This window comes from Eretmochelys imbricata, chromosome 27 (assembly GCF_965152235.1).
Source record: "Eretmochelys imbricata isolate rEreImb1 chromosome 27, rEreImb1.hap1, whole genome shotgun sequence".
NCBI lineage: Eukaryota > Metazoa > Chordata > Testudines > Cheloniidae > Eretmochelys > Eretmochelys imbricata.
The window spans coordinates 10,050,099-10,068,030 of NC_135598.1; the positions used below are offsets into that span (position 1 = coordinate 10,050,099).

The 17,932-nt window shown below is 46.6% G+C and overlaps 1 protein-coding gene across 2 annotated transcripts in view; it reads left to right on the forward strand.

The window, feature by feature from the left end:
- The window catches only part of LOC144258128 (beta-1,4 N-acetylgalactosaminyltransferase 2-like), a 50,578-nt gene extending 34,002 nt beyond the window's left edge, over positions 1 to 16,576 (forward strand). For both annotated transcript variants that reach the window (XM_077806491.1, XM_077806493.1), the window contains 6 exons: positions 1,328 to 1,508; positions 2,163 to 2,249; positions 2,957 to 3,144; positions 5,006 to 5,146; positions 6,697 to 6,916; positions 12,352 to 16,576. In XM_077806491.1, the coding sequence (XP_077662617.1) occupies positions 1,328 to 1,508; positions 2,163 to 2,249; positions 2,957 to 3,144; positions 5,006 to 5,146; positions 6,697 to 6,916; positions 12,352 to 12,563 (1,029 nt within the window). In that variant the 3' untranslated portion in view covers positions 12,564 to 16,576. The remainder of the gene's footprint in view (positions 1 to 1,327; positions 1,509 to 2,162; positions 2,250 to 2,956; positions 3,145 to 5,005; positions 5,147 to 6,696; positions 6,917 to 12,351) is intronic.
- Positions 16,577 to 17,932: the final 1,356 nt, after the last annotated feature.

Below are 17,932 nucleotides of genomic sequence, written 5' to 3' on the forward strand. Positions count from 1 at the left end.
AGAGACTCTCACTAGCTTTACTGGAGTTAGGGTGCTAAAAGTAGCAGTGTGGACATTGCAGGATAGATGGTGGGTCAGGCTAGCCATCTGAGCTCCAACCTGAGTGGGTGGGCGGCAGGCAGGCTTGGACTCGGGATCCAGCCTGAGCTGCCACCTGTGCCACAATATGCCACACTGCTACCTTTAGTGCGCTAGCTCGAGGGAAGCTAGCATGAGTCCGTCGTCCTGGGCTGGGAGGCATCATCCCAGCTGCAGTCTAGGCACAGACAAATCCTTAGAGATCTTACGAAGATCGGGGCCCCACTGTGCCAGGCACTATACAAATACATAGGGCTGGTCTATGCTCAGGCCATGTCTACACACGGAATGCTCTACCCGCATAATGGTATAAGGGTATAATGGTAAGGCATACTGGCAAGGTGGTCCTAGTGCAGACATAGCTATACCAGCAAAGCTGTGATGTTACTGGTATAACTTATCTCATACACCTGAGCAAAACAAGCTGACATAGGTACATCAGCAGAAGTCTGTTGTGTGGATGCAGCCTTCAAGTTTTGCTGCTCCATGCTGGCATAGTTAAAGCAGCAGCCCCCTCTAGTGCAGATGCAGCTATACTGTTATAAAAGTGCTTCAGGCAGTACAGGTTATTCCAGCTCCACCAATATAAGGTACCTTGAAACTATATCAGCAAAAAAAAAATAAAGTCACACCCCTAACTGATGTAGCTATGCTGGTAAAAACTGAAGTGGAGACCAGCCCTTAGTAAAACAGTCCCTGCCCCAACAAGCTTTCATAGACACTAAGGAAGGAAAATAGAGGGGCAGAGAGAGAGAGAGGAAGTCACTTGCCTGAGATTACCAGAGCCAGGAATTGAATTTAGGTCTCCTGTGTCCTATTCAGTGGACCACATTGCCCTGTCTAGCTAAGGAAGGAATCCTTTACAATCTCCCAGATTTAATGTTCCACTGCATGGGCTAGCCCCTCATACAGTCAAGACATTTTTTTTTCTCCCCACACAGTTCACATTTTAAAAGCATGTTCAACATTTCATTTACAATTTTTTTCTGAAGCCACAGAGAACCGCCTCAGACACTGGGGGCGGGGAGGTGACTGTTTTATTGACTTCCACAAGGATGTCTTCTTTTTAGTGAAACCGGGTGAGGATGGTGGTGGGGTCAGATCTCCCTTCTTTCCCTTTAAATAAGACTGTTCTTAAAGTGACGGCCATGTGATCGACCCAGATTAGAGAGGGAGGAGAGGGGAAGCCTTGTGATTTTACCATGACACCTAAGATTTCCACCTCTGTGCCCCACGGCACTTAACACAGGTGATCCTGCGAGCATCTCTGGGAACCCTCAATACGCTTGCTGATGTCTCTGACGATGTTGTGAGTGGACGGGGCAAGAAAGAGCTGATCATCTTGACCTCAGATGTGGAGCTGCTGAATTTCATCCTTGAGCATGTCACATACACCAGTGTGGTCTACCAGCTCACTGCAGTAGATATGAGTGAGTATCGACTGGATGATTTCTTCATCCTATCCTTGGCAGTTTTCCATCAGTTTCTCTAGTGTTACTAGGCCACTTTCAAGCATCTGCTAAACTAACTTTACCTCCAAGAAGGAATCTTTCTGAAAGACCCATTATTTAACACAGCATGAGCTGAGAAATAGATGCAGGATGCTGCCATCTTCCATAGCTGTCTTTCAAAGTTTTGGCAGAGATTGGTGAGGTCAGTTATGATCCTCAGGAAGCTGAAGCCTCTTTCGATGCCCTGCTTCCTAGTGAATCAGGGCTTCAGTCTTTGGCTTCTAACTACACATGAGGTGAAGCTAGACTGCCAAGCCAGGAGAATTCCTGGTACTGGGGAAAAAGAATGTATCCAGTTCTTTGAGTCAGTGGAAGAAGGGGTCTTTCAAAGAACTCTTTCTAGGCTTCCCACTTGTCCATTTTCCATCACCGAGGCTGGAAGGTCATTTAACACTATATAAAATCAGGGGGGCCACTTTTATCTATTCCAGCCTAAAGCATTGCCAGGGAACAAATGGATTTCCAATCAAGGTTCTTACTTGGAGGTTTCCACTGTGTCATCAAAGATCTCCAGAATACTTGAAGACTTATGAGTGATGCAACTTTCCTATTTTGCTTTTCTTGTTTTCCAAGTGAGTTTCGAGAGCAGAGATCATGTGGCTCAGTTTCCTGTGATCATCCGACAGCCCGGCCTTCCAAAGTTGTTTGATCCTGGAGCAGGTAAGTGTTTCTGAGTACCTCCCTGTAGGAAACCCCTTTTGCCCTTTTCAGGGGGTGTCAGGGAGTGGCTCCAGCAAGCTGGCAATTGCTGATGGTAAATTCTTACTCCAGACTTTACTGTGGTGGAAGTTAGTTACTCTTTTAGGCCTGATGCTGGGCTTCTTAAAGTCTTTCCGGTCTCCTGATGCCTCTCCATTCAAAAACGTGTGTAATTGACAAGGGCTAAACACATCAGCATCATAGTTAATGTTTTGTGGCCAGTTAGGTTCTTCCAAAGTTATGTCCACTGAAAAGCCCTGAATGAACAGACCTCTTTAAATGTTCTAATTCCGGGAAAACCTTGGATTGGCTCCGACAACACTTAGTGTAGTGCCTTCCATTTGAGGATCTCAATGCACTTCACAAACACTAGCTAATCCGTGGGATGCCCCACGTCCCTACCTCCATTTTGCAGATAGGGCAACTTAGGGACAAAGAGGATGACTTGTTCAGAGTCCCAACGGTTGCTGACCTAGCGCTGTTGCTCTTCCCCATGGTCTGTGGCAGTCTGTGCTAGGAAGAGAACCCAGCTGTTGTGTTCTAGTTCGTTCTACTAACCACATGCCCGCCTTCCTCCTGCAGGTAAGATCTTTCAGGAATGGTGAGTAAAGCAAAGAACTGCAGTAAAATGTTACCAGCCTTTGTCACTTCCCTGTTTACAATTACAGATAGGAAGATCAGCTCCCTGGTGACTATCGCAACAAAGACTTTCTTGCGCTATCACGAACTTCGACTCCTCATCAAGAGCATCCGACAGTACTACCCTGACATAAAAATCATTGTCGCCGATGACAGCAAAGTCCCAGAGAAGATCATCGATGAGAACGTTGAGCATTACATCATGCCTTTTGGAAAGGTCTGTCACTTGCACAGGACTGGCCATGTAGACAGGTCTCAGGCAAGGCCCTCCATCCTTCTGTGAGATGCAGGCTTGCTCATTGGTGAGAGGCCACATCCTAAATAACACACCTTATTGGATGGGATTTTTCAAAAGCTCCTAAGTGATTTAGGAGCACAAATCCCATTGACTTTCACTCAGTTGGGGCCCGTATGTGCTACCATAATCCAAACGCTAATAAAAGATGATATTTTCAAGAGTGCCCAAGTGTTTTAGGAACATAAATCCCATTGACTTACATTAGGATTTGTGCTCCTAAAACACTTGGGCACTGTTGAAAATACCATCTCTTTTATTAGCATTTGGATTATGGTAGTACATACAGCCCCCAGCTGAGACCAGGGCCCTTTTGTGCTGGGAGCTCTACGAACACATAGTAACAGACAGTCCGTGCCCCAAATAGAGCTCACAGTCTAAGTAGATGAGCCAGACAAAAGGTGGGAGGGGAAATGGAAGCACAGAGAAGGGAAGGTGACCCAGCTGACCCAGGAATAGAACCCATGTTTCCTGAGGACCACTCTCAGCCCCGTGCCCCATCCACTGGACCACACATTCTTCTAAGGACTCTTAAGACTTATGTACCCAGTTCCACCTGCCCAAAGAAATGAAGAGGAATGGCTCAGAGGATTGTTTGTGTTGTATAGAATCTTTCACCTGTAGGCCACCAGTTCAAATTTATATCCAGTTATTGTTCCATGACCTCGCGCCAAGGCTGCTTAGCTAGGATAGCTGGGACAGAGGGGACTGAATTCTCCATGTCAATGTGTGGGCTTTACCACTGGTACCACAGCACTTAACTGAAGCTACCCTAGTGGTATATGAGATGAGTTAGTGGTCTAAATCCAGTTCCTAGTGGTTTACCAACCTATTAATCTTCATGGACTTAGTCAACACGTTGTTGACTATACAGAATTTTTGGCCTCATTTTGAGCATTCACTGACATAAATGGGAATGGTGGGTGTCCAGCACATTTTGTGAATGGAGCATCTTATTGTGTAACTATTCAAGCTTTGTAAAAATAGTTACACTGGCTCACTGGCCTGTAATGCTCTACAAAAGATCAAAGATGAATGTTTAAGGCTCCTGTCTGTTCTCAGTAGCCCCTTTGGCTGGCAGCATGGGACAAGGCATGCCTCCATGTTGCTCAAAAGTGATTTCCTTGGTGCTCATTAATGAGTTTCAGAGGCAGTCCCACCCAGTCCTTGGCCAGCAGTGGGCTTGCTGCGACATGGGGATAGGAGGAGGAGAGACAATGAGGGAACCTTGGGGCTCCATAAGGAATGTGAAGAGCCCTAGGAATTATACAAATAGAGAGAGGTTATAGGATGGCGACTGAAGTCTCCTGTAGAAAAATCACCTGATCTAATGAATTAAAATCCTACAATTGTAAAAATGTAGGGTTGGAAGGGACCTCAAGAGGTCATCTAGTCCACCCCAGGCACTGAGGCGATATCAAATGTACCTAGACCATGCCTTCCAGGGGGTTGTCTACGCTGTTCTTAAAAACCTTCAAAGATGGGGATTCCACAACCTCCTTAGGTAAATACTTCCAGTGCTTAACTATCCTTATATACTGGTTTCTCTATCACATGGGCAAGTGATTGTCTTACTATAAGGTCACTCCTTGTTGCAAAGGTGTTCTATTTCATTCTCATTCAGTAGTTCAGATGATCCTCCTTTTCAGAATAGTTTCTGGATAAAAAGGATTTGCACAAAGCTAAGCAGCTTTGTGTGTGTGTATTTGCATATATATAATTTTTCTTCTTATAAAGCTGTTCTGACCCTACCCTTCTGTGTCTTGGGGATTCTGTTTACCAGGGTTGGTTTGCTGGAAGGAATCTTGCAATATCTCAGGTCACAACCAAGTACTATCTCTGGGTTGATGATGACTTCTTATTCACCGAAAACACCAAAATTGAGAAACTATTGGACGTGCTGGAGAGAACAAACTTAGATATGGTAAGAAATGCAAATAAATTGTACCCTTGGAAAATGTTCCGGGCTTTTTGAAAGTGCTCAAGTGTCACAATGGGTGCTGAGCCTTTGAAAATCTGGCCATTAGTCAGGAGGGAAAAGGAACGTTGCTTCCTCTGCATACCTGTCTTAGTCTTCTGCTCATCAGATTATGCCATAAATCTTTATTATTGTGTTAAAATACGATTCAAGGTAAGGGTGGGAAACTTGCTTTCAAATGATGGGGAAAATCTTGTATGGATTTTTAGATTGACTGTGACCACACCAGAGGTTAATGCTATCTGGCAAAATGTTCTTTGAGGGTGGTGTGTGTTTCTCATCTATGTTACTTGGCTTTCTTCATGCATCAGATCGGTTTCATGTTCTCAGAAATGTGCCCATCTTAAATTGGTGCATTACCATTTGACCCTGGATATTTACTACTTAGTTCTGGGTATCTGTCTCCTTTCTGTGTTTTGGTTCAATACAACCTCACAGCAGGCAGAAAAGTGAACAGATAGGGCACAGTATTGGCAAACAATAAGCCTGATGCAACTGGTTCCCGATCACTTTAGTTTACTGCTTCTGCAAGGGGATTCTTGGTTTTGTTCAAACACTAGATGTCTTCTTCTTGAAAAGTGACATCAGTTTGTGCTAAGAGCAGGACTCTCCTTGGCCAATTTTGGAAAAACAGCTCCAATCTGGATCACGCTCTTCCCTCACCACCCATTCACCTTGGATCGTAACTCCAGAAAGAATACTTACCCTAGGTCAGTAAGAACATTTTGAAGCCAGTTGGAGCTGTTTTTGATCCCATTAAGTATTTTCTTGATTCAGAGGTTTTTTTTAGAGTTACTGGGAAATATTTCCACACCTTGGGCTGTGACAGCTGACCTGAGAGAGTGGATGGTTCTGAGGATTTATGGAACTGATGGCCTATAACTTCTGGTCATGTTTTCAAATCCAACCCAAATCCTTAGTGAAGGGTAACAAGTTTCCGATGAGAGCTGTTTGGTGCCCCCTGTGAAATGAGTAGATCTCAGTGCAGTTTTGGCTGCTTATTAGATTGGCCGTGTTGTCAGTAGGGCCAATGAAAGAATGTACCGTGGAGACGTAATTCCATAGTATGTCTCTAGGTTAGGTGAGAGGAAGGATTGTCCTGCTTCTGCATATGCCGTGTCTGATCTTGGCCCAGAACTTTGGTCTCTCTAGTGATCCCAATCCAGCAGCTTTCACCAGCACCTACACTACACGAGTGGAAACAACACTCCAGTTTCTGAGCTGATAAACACAGACAGTGGTATGAGGAACAAGAAGAACGCGATGTCATAGGGAATGAGCTCCAAGCAGCAGCTCACAAGAACCTAGAAGCTATTGTAAACTGTGGCTTGTTCATGTTGAGATTCCCACTGTGCAGAACAGTAACAATGTTCAGGGGGTTGGGCCAGTCAATGGAAGGGCTTCTGTTGATATCAGTGGATGTTAGCCCAGGCTTTGAATCTGCCAGGAGATGAAAGCGATAACTGAATAACATGGGTGATGTTCCTGCTCTCCAGGTTGGAGGCAGCGTGAATGGGAACACCTACAGTTTTCAGCTGCTCTATGATCAGGGTGACGACAGCAGCTGTCTGCATTTGAGATACGGCTCCTTCCACAAGTTGGAAGGGTTCCCCAACTGCGTGGTCACCAGTGGTGTGGTCAACTTCTTCCTGGCCCATACAGACAAAAGCAGACACGTCGGCTATGACCCTCTTCTGCAAAGAGTAGCTCACTCAGGTAAGCCACACGCTCTCTTTCTCCGAGTGCAGGCAAGGAAGCTCTGGGCAGGGCTGCCGACGGGGGGACAAAGGGTCAATTGCCCAGGGGCCCAGGAGATTAGAGCCCACGCCCCACACCCAAACTCCCTCCCATAGCCTGCACCCCGCACCCAAACCCCAGCCTGGTGAAAGTGAGTGAGGGTGGGGGAGAGCGAGCGACGGGGGGGAGATGGAGTGAGCGGGGTGTTGGAGAAGGGGCAGGGCAGGGGCGTGGCCTCAGGGAAGGGGCAGGGGCTGGGCAAGGGTCTTTGGGGTTGCGCAATTAGACAGTTGGCAACTCCACCGGCGGGCATGTGGAAGCCCTGGCCATGCCAAGAGAGCGCGCCCAGCAGCGCAGTCAGCAGCTCACTGGGTACCAGCCAGCACAGGCGCAGCACCGCCCAAATGTCAGGCGGACCACGTCCACGCTGGCGTGGCTTGTGCGTTTGTGGGGGCCCACTGACTGTTCTGCCCTGGGGCCCGGAATTGCTGTCAGCAGGCCTGGCTCTCGGTGTCTGCCGCTTGTGGCTTGCCCCACAGAAGCTTTCTCTCACGCTATCATGTTTATCTTTTTCCTTCATTTGTTTCAGTCTTGGGGCTTCCAGCTCTCTACTTTCACTAATGCTGCTGAGGGGCCTCTCCCAGGGTTAGAACATGGACTAGGACGCCTGGGTTCTATTCCCAGCTCTCTGGTAGGCTCTGTGGGGGTATCCTCGCTGTGGCTGGAAGGTATCATTCCTAGCTCGGGTAGACGTACCTGGGGTAGCTCTGACCAAGCTAGCACTCCTGTAACTTGGGCTGGCCTCCCGAGTCCATACCTAGGATCTCCAACAGATTGTACTTGGGCGGCTGGCCTTGGCCACGCTGTTTTCAGTGTGTGAGCTTGATCGGCGCTACTGTGTGCGAATCTCCCTGAGCAGGGAATTGCACCTCCCAGCTGCAGTGTAGAGGGCAAGTCCCATCCTGTCTCTGAGTCTTGGGAGGGGAGGGGCTTCTATGAAACAGAAGTGATAATGCTTAACTTTTGTAAAGAGCTTTTAGATCTCCTGACCTAAAATCCCACCGCTGGTTGGGTTAGATGCCCAACTCCCTTAAATTCCTTTGAAAATCCTACCCTAAAGTGTTTCAGCAAGTTAGATTAGACCTAGGGCTACCTGTAACCACGAATCCACGGAGAGTTCTGCTCTCTGCTTAATGCTCTGCAAAGACATGATTCGATTTTAATTATGAAGAATGTAGAAAGCCCTGTGTTTAGGGATTAAAGTGCATCTGCATGGTAGGTAGGGCCCAGAAGGTTAGCTCAGGCAAAGGAGAAGGAAACGAAAAGGAGGTGAGAAGATAAAGCCAGGGCAGGCCTATGTAGAGGCTTTTGGATGAAGTCAAGGAGTTTGAATGGGACACAGAAAGAGCTGCAGTGCAAGGAGAGGGGTCAGAGGAATGGGAGAAGAAGATGGATTTGGAGGTTACACTTTGGGTAGACTAGAGGGATGGCAAGGTGGCAGTCAGGTTGGCCAAACAGAGAGAGATTGCAATAGGCCCATCTGTTTTGGGGGCCAAGTCTCGTTTGCTTTGTGCTTTAGTGCTTTATATCTGTGCATGGTCTAAAAACTGAACAGATGCCACTTCTGACAAGATTTTTCCAGAGAAAACTAAGCAGTTTTGGTTTGGCTTGAATTTTTTTTTTCATGGGATAGTTATCTAAATATTTTTTTCCTGCTGTAGAAGAAGTGGGGAGAGAGGCGGGAAATCCCCCCACCCCCCAAAATTTTTCATCTCTACTTTATCTCAACCCAGAAAATTTCCAACAATAACAAAGCCTGACTTTAAAAAACCTGATATATTAAAAGAAATGCATCATTCAAAGTCACTTTTTGTTAAAGCTTTTCAGATGAAAAGGTTTCATAAAATTTAAGGCTAGAATGGAGTACCCCATAAACTGTTCTGACCTCCTGTATATCACAGGTCACCAACACCACCTGCACAGTAAGCCAAATCAGAATTTGACCAAGTATTACAGCCCTCAAGAGACTAACCTGTTGTGTCACAGGCGGAGAACAGGAGGGGTTGAGGAGCACTAATGTCCCAGGCTCCTGCAGGGTGGGGAATTAAGTGACAGATCCCAAATGATCCTAGCAGGTTTCTACTTTTTCTAGTGTGTTTTAAAAAACTCCCACCAGACTTGTGCATGGGTACAAATGACTTCTCACTGTGCAAGGCTATAGGGCAGTTGGTCTCATTTCTGAAAAAAACAAAGCCCTCAGATTATTTTGGGGTTGGAGAAAATCATTTCTCCAGAGTAACTTTACACAAGGTAGCTGCTAGGGGCTGAAATACCACCACTACAAAGGCAAAGACCTCTAGTGGCAAGAAAGCAGAATTGCTGTGGGGGAGGGAGAGCTCAGTGGTTTGAGCTTTGCTAAACCTAGGGTTGTGAATTCAATCCTTGAGGGGGCCATTTAGGGATCTGGGCCAAAAATTGGGGATGGGTCCTGCTTTGAGCAGGGGGTTGGACTAGATGACCTCCTGAGGTCCCTTCCAACCCTTAGATTCTATGATTCTACTGCTGGATGAAGATAATTGTCCTTTGACTCCTTGCATCATGACCATCACTTGCACCAGTACAAAGTAAAATGCTGCCATGCTGATCTGGCCATTATCTGCACTCTTTTTACACGGGTGTAAGTTGTGACACAAGGTGTGGGGCAATGGAGGATCAGGCCCGTAAGCCTCGCATAGCACGGCTCACTGTGTGTGTTAACCCATTAGCTTTGCAACAATATATGGATCAAATACTGTTGAGAGTACCGCCCCTATGACTGGCCCGGGTGATGTAGACTGGTGTGGCTCCACAGAAACCAGTGATGATTTACAGTACCTGAGGATCTGGTGCACTCTGCACAAAGTGATCCAACCCACTGCCATTTAGGCTTATAAAGCCTGATCTACCCAGGCCAGTACTAGATGTTCCTGGTGCCTTAGATTCTCCTTTTTGTTCTCAAACTGCACCCAGACTCCTGTGGTCACCCACCACCCGATCTTGGGTCTGATTTTATTAAACCATCACAGGTAAAATGTCAAAATAAAAACAAGCCCTTCTCCCTCTCCACAGCTGCTTCAGCCTCTTGGTGGGCTCAGATACTGCGGCTTGGCACCCCTTAAGGCTTCTGCCCTTTGCCCCTAGTGGAGTTGGTCTAGCCAGGCCTGTCTGTCTGTCTGTGGGGTGGGGTGAACCCCTTCCTCTGTCCTTTCTTCCTTAACTGGACCCAGCAGACTTAATTTCATCTGCCTCAAAGCCCATCCCCTAGGTAGTCCCCTTAAAGGGCCAGGTCTCCTTAGGACACCCTGTTTCACAGCTGAACTAAATGGATGTTTGAAATAAAGCATTAGCAGCTGCTCTTGGTTTTCTTAAAACATTTAATCATTAAACTTAAAATAGGCTAAATGATGTTTAATAACCCATGCTTTTAACAATGAACATTGTGTAATGCATGATTGTATGTGTGTTACTATAGTGTGCCAACAAAGACTGGAGACCCATTGTTCTAGGAACTGTATAAGTATGTAGTAAGAGAAATCCCTGCTTTGAAGAACTTGCAGTCTAAACTAGATGAGAGGCAGAAGGGGAGCTGGAAGGCCAGAGAGGTGAAGTAAGTTGCCCACGGTCACCAAGCAGGTAAGCGGCAGAGCTAGGAACTGAAGCCAGGGGTAAAATCCTGGCTGCCTTGAAATCAAGAGGCATTTTGCCATTGAGTTCAGTGGGGCCAGTATTTTACCTCGGGTCTCCTGACTCCCAGCTTGCTGCTCTGGCCACTAGAGTATCCCAACGCCTGCACTGTATGTAGACTCTGCTACATGGAATGCCAAGGAAGACTCTTCAGTGGGGTCCTGGCTTGACAGCATATAGAACAGCTGGCTGTGGTGTCTAGAGAAAATGCCTGTTTGTCAATTGCACCTATATATTTCTGAGTACTTTCCCTGGATGCAAGGTGCAGCAGCCGCTTTATTCAGAGTTAAATGCAGAGAAGTGCTCTAGTTTTTTATTTAGACCAGGAAATGTATAAACAAATCCCTACTGGTTCTGTTAGAAGGGTAGGGTAGACAACGCCTGCTACTTCTCTTTCAACCAACTAACCTTACTGAAAAGCAAATGGAAAAATGGTGGTTAGAAAACTAATATGGCTGCTGTAGTGTCCAGTCAAATCTGCAGGGGCAACTAGGCTTAGAGCTTGTGGTTTTGCATCTTTGCTTTAGGGTTTATGCACTTGGGTGTATTAATTCACACTGACTTGTTGCACATGAATCTGTGCGTATTAGACAGTCTCCAGTAATTGCATATACACCATAAGTGGTTTTCTGCTTCAGCATGGATCTGCACGTTTACACAACAGGGACGTCTTGTAGAGTAAGCGCACAACATTCCGTACAGGTATCTTAGGGTGCAGTGCTTTGCTTTGCTTCTGCGCTCTATGCATTGTGGGACTTTTCTTGCTGCACCTTGTGGGATGCTAGCTGGAAGTGAGTAGCATTATGGGATTTGCGGCAAACTCAACACTTCCCTGATTCGTCCCTGTAATGGGGTCTACAAACCCCACACTGAGCGTAGGCAGGACAGGGAGGGGAGCCTCTCCTGTCAGCAGGCAAGTGCCCAGCCACACACTCAGGCAACTGCCAGAGCTGCCAATCATGGAGGCAGGCAATCACAGCTGTGCCCAGTTGAGGAAACTAGGCCTACTATAAAGGAAGGAGAACAAAGGAGGAGGCAGAAAGGCCTGGGACAGGAGAGGGGCAGCTCCCCTGCTTCAGGCTGTCTCCCTGAGCACAGCTCAGAGACAGGCACGTGTCTGACTCAAAGAACCGCCCTGACCAGGGGCAAACTAAGGGGATCCTAGCGAGGGCAGCAGCGACCCTCCAAAGGACTGACCCTTCCCCACCATGCCATGATTCATGTCTTAGACGACTATGAAACGTTTGCAGTTAAAACGGGGAAACTCCACGCCAGCAGGGCTCAAAATAGCTGCATACAGGCATAGGTGGTGGTACAGGCTTCAGCCCTGGCTACCATCATGAGGACATACCCAGGGGGCAGCCTGGGTTGCTGCGTCTAACGCTGCTATTTCTAACTGTGCTAGAACAGGTCTGGCTTTCCATGCTGCTGTCCCACCTTGACTGCAGTGTAAACGTACCCACAGAGCTTTGACTCTGCTAGTCTCCACAAGTGACTGGACCTGGTTCTCTAGGGCAAGCCGTAGCAGCTTGGTTTTAGACCCAGAGGACCCGTGGTTCAATTCCTTTACATGGAGAAGTGATTCAGTCCTGAGTGGACCATACAGAGCCTTGTGAAATAATTTCACAGCCGTTCTCGGGGAAACGCAGGGTCGCTTAACTTTGCTTTTAAATATTTTTTCTCCTCCCCAGAATTTTTCATGGATGGACTGGGCATCTTGCTTGTCGGTTCCTGCAGCGATGTTTCTATCGGTCACCAAGAACATAATCCCGTATCTGATCCCAACCTGACTAAGGCAGAAGACCAATATAAACTGTTCCGGACCAACACCAAAGCACAGGTGCAATTTAAACTATCTTTGCACTACTTCAAAAACCGACTGAAATGCTACTCAACAGGATAACCCTTTTACCCTGCCGTGTGCAATTCCTACGGTAACCTCCCTGATGGCCACAGCAGGAGTACGCTTTGGGCTTCAGCCTAATTGCCTTATTTATGTCACACTGGATGCCTTCCTTTTGCACCTACCTTTCTAAAAAAAATTTTTAATGGGCTGAATTTGGGATTCTGGAATCTCTTAGCCCAAACTTGAAATGGACAACGCAGTCGTGTGTGTTATCTGCACTCGGATCCTGCTCCAGGCCTTGCAATGGTGTTTTCTTCATTGCAAAGTTTCCCTGATCAAAGAGTGAGGCAGCTTGGCTAATAATGAGCCAGATTCATCATGGCCCTGCACTGTGTTCTTTCCAGCCAGTGCAGAGTGAAGGGGGGCAGGGCAGGGTAGAATTCCTACTGATTTGATCTGGTAGCACTCCACATCCTCCCTGCAATTGAATGGATTATCAGGGATGCACAGACTTTCTGACTTCCTTCTTGGAGGAGTAACTGGAATGAGTGTTCTCAAGTTGAGTGCCAGAAGCACAATGACTTTCATGTATAGACTGAAGTGCTTGGTTTATCCTAAATGGAGTTAGTATGTTGCCTATGCAATATCTGTCGAGAACTTATTGTTACCCCTTACTTAAGGACCGGAGTGGGGATGTTGGAAATCTGGTTTAGTTAAGAAGCTTTCACTTAAGAGGAGGAAAATGCAAACTCTCCTAATTGTCCTGCCTGAATGCAGTCCACATTCATGTGATCTGAGTTCTTTTCATCTGCTAGCTCGTGGCCTATGTGAAATGGTGGAGTTCAGTTCCTAGCGGGCAGCTAACCACAGCATCAAAAAACCCCACCATTACCACAGTGGTGGGACCTGGATACTAATCTGAGACAAGAAGTAAATGCCGCAAGCAGACCACGCATCATGGCCCCAGCACTAATTTAATACAGTTAGGGAGGAGTCCTGTACCTACTTGCTCCAGTTTTTAAACTTGAATGGCTGCCACGGTCAGTCCCTCGGATTCACTTTATTACTGGAGCAACTCGACGCTCCAACCGAGATCACAGATTTAGGGCCTCATTTTGCTAGACTCTGTACATATGCATGGTGTGAGACCATCTCTGCCTATGGAGCTTACAATCTAGGTGGAGAAGACTGGGTGGGAGAAAGGCAGCGTTACTGCGGGAGAACTTCGATGACCATGAGTGTCTGTCTGAATTTTTGCCAACACTAATGTTCTTGGAAGGCAAAGTAACAGCAATGTTTTGAAAAGTGACTAATGACTTTGGGTGACCCAGTGAAGACTCCATTTCTAAAGGGCCTACTTTTTAGAGAGTGGGTGCTCAGCACTTTCTGAAAACAAGGCCCCTTGAAGATGCCTTCCACAGCAGGCCCTCAAACTCACTAGCCACTTCTCTTTGTACTGCAGTAGCATCTGGAAATCCCAGTCTGACTGGCCCTTTAGGGTGCTAGGTACTGCCCAGGAAAGTCTCTGCTAAGCTTTTGTTCTGAGAGTGTTTGCTCCCCAAACCTTATCATCTGAACCTCTGCATTACATAAATCCCTTCCTCATCTCTCATGTATCTCATGCGGGGGGACAAGGAAATTGCAGAGGTGCAGATAATAGAGAAGAGACCCCTGGCCAGGGCTCAGAGGAGGATGCAGCTGTGCTCCCAGCTGTGAGGGAGGTCACGTTGCTGCTGAATGGCTCTTGCCACAGTGCAGAGAGCCTCTGCAGTCCTGCTGTCACTGAGTGAGTGGAGCCAATCCCTGCAGGTGCATGGTCCAGGGAAGGCTGCAGTCCTGGAGTGGCAGAGTACTGGCTGGGGGGTTCTGCTCTGCCGTGCATCTTGTGCCTGTGGGGATCGGGTGGCCCTGGCCCTGCGGCAGTGGTGGGAACCCACTGCAGCCCCACTGTCATGGGAGCGAGTGAGCAGGGAAGAGCAGAGATCCCTGGCCAGGACTGCAAGGAGGCTGCCATGTGGAAGGCTGCTGAATGACACCTGCCCTCTCAATTATCCCAATTCCTGATGGGCCAAATCAAATCTGGGTTCCCCATGCTGTTCAGATAATCAGGAGTATACTGTATTCAGTAACAAAGCTGTAACACTGTGGAGAGTCCAGTGAGGCATCTGTGATAGTGTGAGGCATGCAGGTCTGCTAAGTCCGTGCCTTGAGTTATATCAGCACCCACCCATCCACGCCTCAGCATCGCTGACCTCTTTGTTTCTCCTAAGAATGGAGAAACACACACAGGTGCAGTATAATTTTTGCTTTATTTTTAAAAATGAAACAGTGGAGTAACCCGGTTTGTGGGAAAACCTAGCTGCAATTAAAATGGAGCCCACGTCCATCCACAATCACAACTCCAGATCTGAGTCAACTAACCTGCCTCACAAAAGTACCAGGTAAAGAACATGGAGCAGAAGGGGAAAGGGGAGTAGAGAGAAAATAAACAATCAACCGAAGGGAGGAAAAATATCATTACAGTCAAGTACAACTTTTCGATGAATAGTCTGAAATTGCATTGGATCAGTGACTCGGGGGCCGGGGGAAAGCAGCACTTTTATTCAAAAAAGTGTGTGGAACAATCAATCAGGTGGGCAAGCTATTCCCCATGTCCCCCAGTATCAAGCATGAGGGAGTACAGAACAACATGGCAGCTGACTGGGGATTTCAAAACCAGGATAACTGCAATATGCATTAGTTTTACCTCTCTATATGCACATCTGTGTATCGAACTGTCCTAAGCTTCAGACAATCATGTAAGAAGTCACTTTAGTCACACAATCCATTCCTGTTTGGTTGTTACTTTTATAATCCAGCCCTGATTGCTTTATCGTTAACCCACGCTGAGTACTGGTAAAAATGAATCATCCAGATTGCACACCACCTAAAAATACTTTAAAGGCATACCATCTGGGTGCCGCTAAAGCAATGTGGTCCGAATGGCAATTGAATGCCAGTCTATGCGAAAGTGACCAGTCATCACACGAACAAAGCGTCCGCTGAGACAGAGGAGCGGAGAGAAGTTGTACTGCTGACAGAAGTAAATATCAAAGTTAAAAAGAAAAAAATAGTAATGGAATATTGAGCATTTTAATAAAAATTAGTCACAACTGAACAATTTAGCACTGCTGAGGTTTGGAACTTTTACAACGAATGAACACATTAAAGTGAAAAGAAAGCCCATACATTCTATTATTTTTTTTTAAAAACATTTTTTCTTTGGAAAAAGAGTAATTTTTTCCTCTACATTACCACATGTGGAGTTGCCACTACCTATTTTATTCTATTGTCAGGAAGAGGTAGATAAACAAAAATGAATTGGTTATATAAGGTCATATCCCCTTGTTTGACATGCAGGAAGCTAACGTACTCCATGGGCACGGGCTGTTTAAAGATAGCTGGGGGCTTCACAGAGGGGAGGAGTGGGATTAATCAGTGTGGAGTGAAACTGCAGATCTGTAGGTTTTGTAGTTCACTGGAACAGATCTGATTAAAGGGACAGTGTCAGATTTATTTATTTACTTATTTATTTATTTTTAAATTGGGGAGAAATTCATCTTTAAAGCCAGTGGAGTTTATCTTGGGATGAATTGGATGCATCGTTAAAAAGCATAATTTCCTTAACTCTTTTAACACACACTAAATAATTTTGTAAAGACCAGCTCTGCCCCAATTTATAGGCCATGCAGTTCTGTTAATTCCCCAGGATGTTAAAGCTAAAGCTATTTTAGCTAAGAATCTAATTTGTGTTCCATTAATGATTTACTTTTTGCACTGTGGTCTGTTTGGCTGCTGTTTAGAATTAATTTAATTTTTCAGTTCCTTCCCAATCAGCACACTTGCTGCTGTTTTCAGGTGGGGAAATACAAATTTCCACAGGAATCTTTTAATTTAAAAAAGTGTCCATGGAAACAGTTCTAGTTTGGCCAAATATTGCTTTTTGGGTCATAAAACCAACAGTGTGGGCCTGTGTTCACCTGACACCATCCCTTCAATCATTATGCTCAAATAAATTGGTTAGTCTCTAAGGTGCCACAAGTACTCCTTTTCTTTTTGCGAATACAGACTGACACGGCTGTTACTCTGAAACCTGTTGAAGATCACCGCTCCTTTAACTGGTACACTGCACAGTTTACACCTTCCCCGCTGCCTTTGGGAATGGGGACACTCACCTCTGTGGTGAGAAGGTGACGGGGCTTTTTCTCCCCTCCCACAAGCCAGTTTCGAAAGCGGCCCAGCTTTGCCCACCGCTGCTCCTGCCATGTCACAAACAGACCCATGTCCGAGAGGTATTAACCTTGAACAAAAATTTAAAAAATTCTGTCATGCACAATAAAGCAGCAGGGTTCAAATGCATATTTAAATTAGGGATGGGCCGACTTTTAAAGGGTTCTGATTATCACCCTTCTGGCCGGATGTCTATCTGAACCTCAGGGGCCTGAATGGCACCACGGCTCGTATGTCCTACCCTCCCCAGGCCCTGGCTCCCTCAAACCTGCTGTGTCGTTTTGACTCAGCAGGCTACTCCACCTCCTACTACCAGGTCTCTTCTAGGGAGTGGAGGAGTGGCACCTTCTGCCTCCTTCAGAGGAGAGCCTTACCCTTACCTCTGATGCAGCAGGAGCCAAAGGGTCAGCCGCTGGGTTTGTCTTAACCGCCACAGCACTGGATTTCAGAGGTTCTTGAGAGTGCCTGGGGGGGAAATCCCATGAGGTTGTTGGGATCTGATGTAAATTGACTGGTCTCTTTTATATTTTACGGTGATGGGATAATCATCGCCCTCCAGAAAGGCTCCCACTGCACCAAAGCTGGCTTCTTAGTCAGACTCCTAGGAACAAGATGCCAGTAGTGGAAAATGAGGAGCCATCATCTGTGTGCCCGCTCTATCAGCAAGAAGATCCCACACTGACCAGCAGGGGTAGTAAATTGCCCAACCACTCCTCCTCCCTCCAGGAAATCTACCGCTGCGGTGGATGGAGACCCTTCTCTGAGCTTTCAGGGAAGGTTCTCTTCTTCTTCGAATGCTGTCCCTGTCAGTGCTCCACTCCAGGTGACGGTGCATCCCGGTGCCCTTGATTGGAGATCTTCGGTAGCAGTGCCTGGTCGGGACGCACACACTTAGCTGCTGTCTCGTGTCGTCGTCAGGGACTGCCTGAGCGTGCGTGTCCCGAACCCCCCTCAGTTCCTTCTCAACCGTCCTCGGCTGAAGACGGGACTCAGGGCGGTGCTAACCTCTTCCTTGGTTACTGAAGGAAATAAGTAGAAAGAAATAGAAATAGTTAGATATATCCCAGTTATTTTCCTTCCCTTAGAATAGTTTGTTAGTTTCAAAAAGCAAAAACAAAAAACAAACCACAACTTTTTTCCTCACGTTTGTCTCCCGT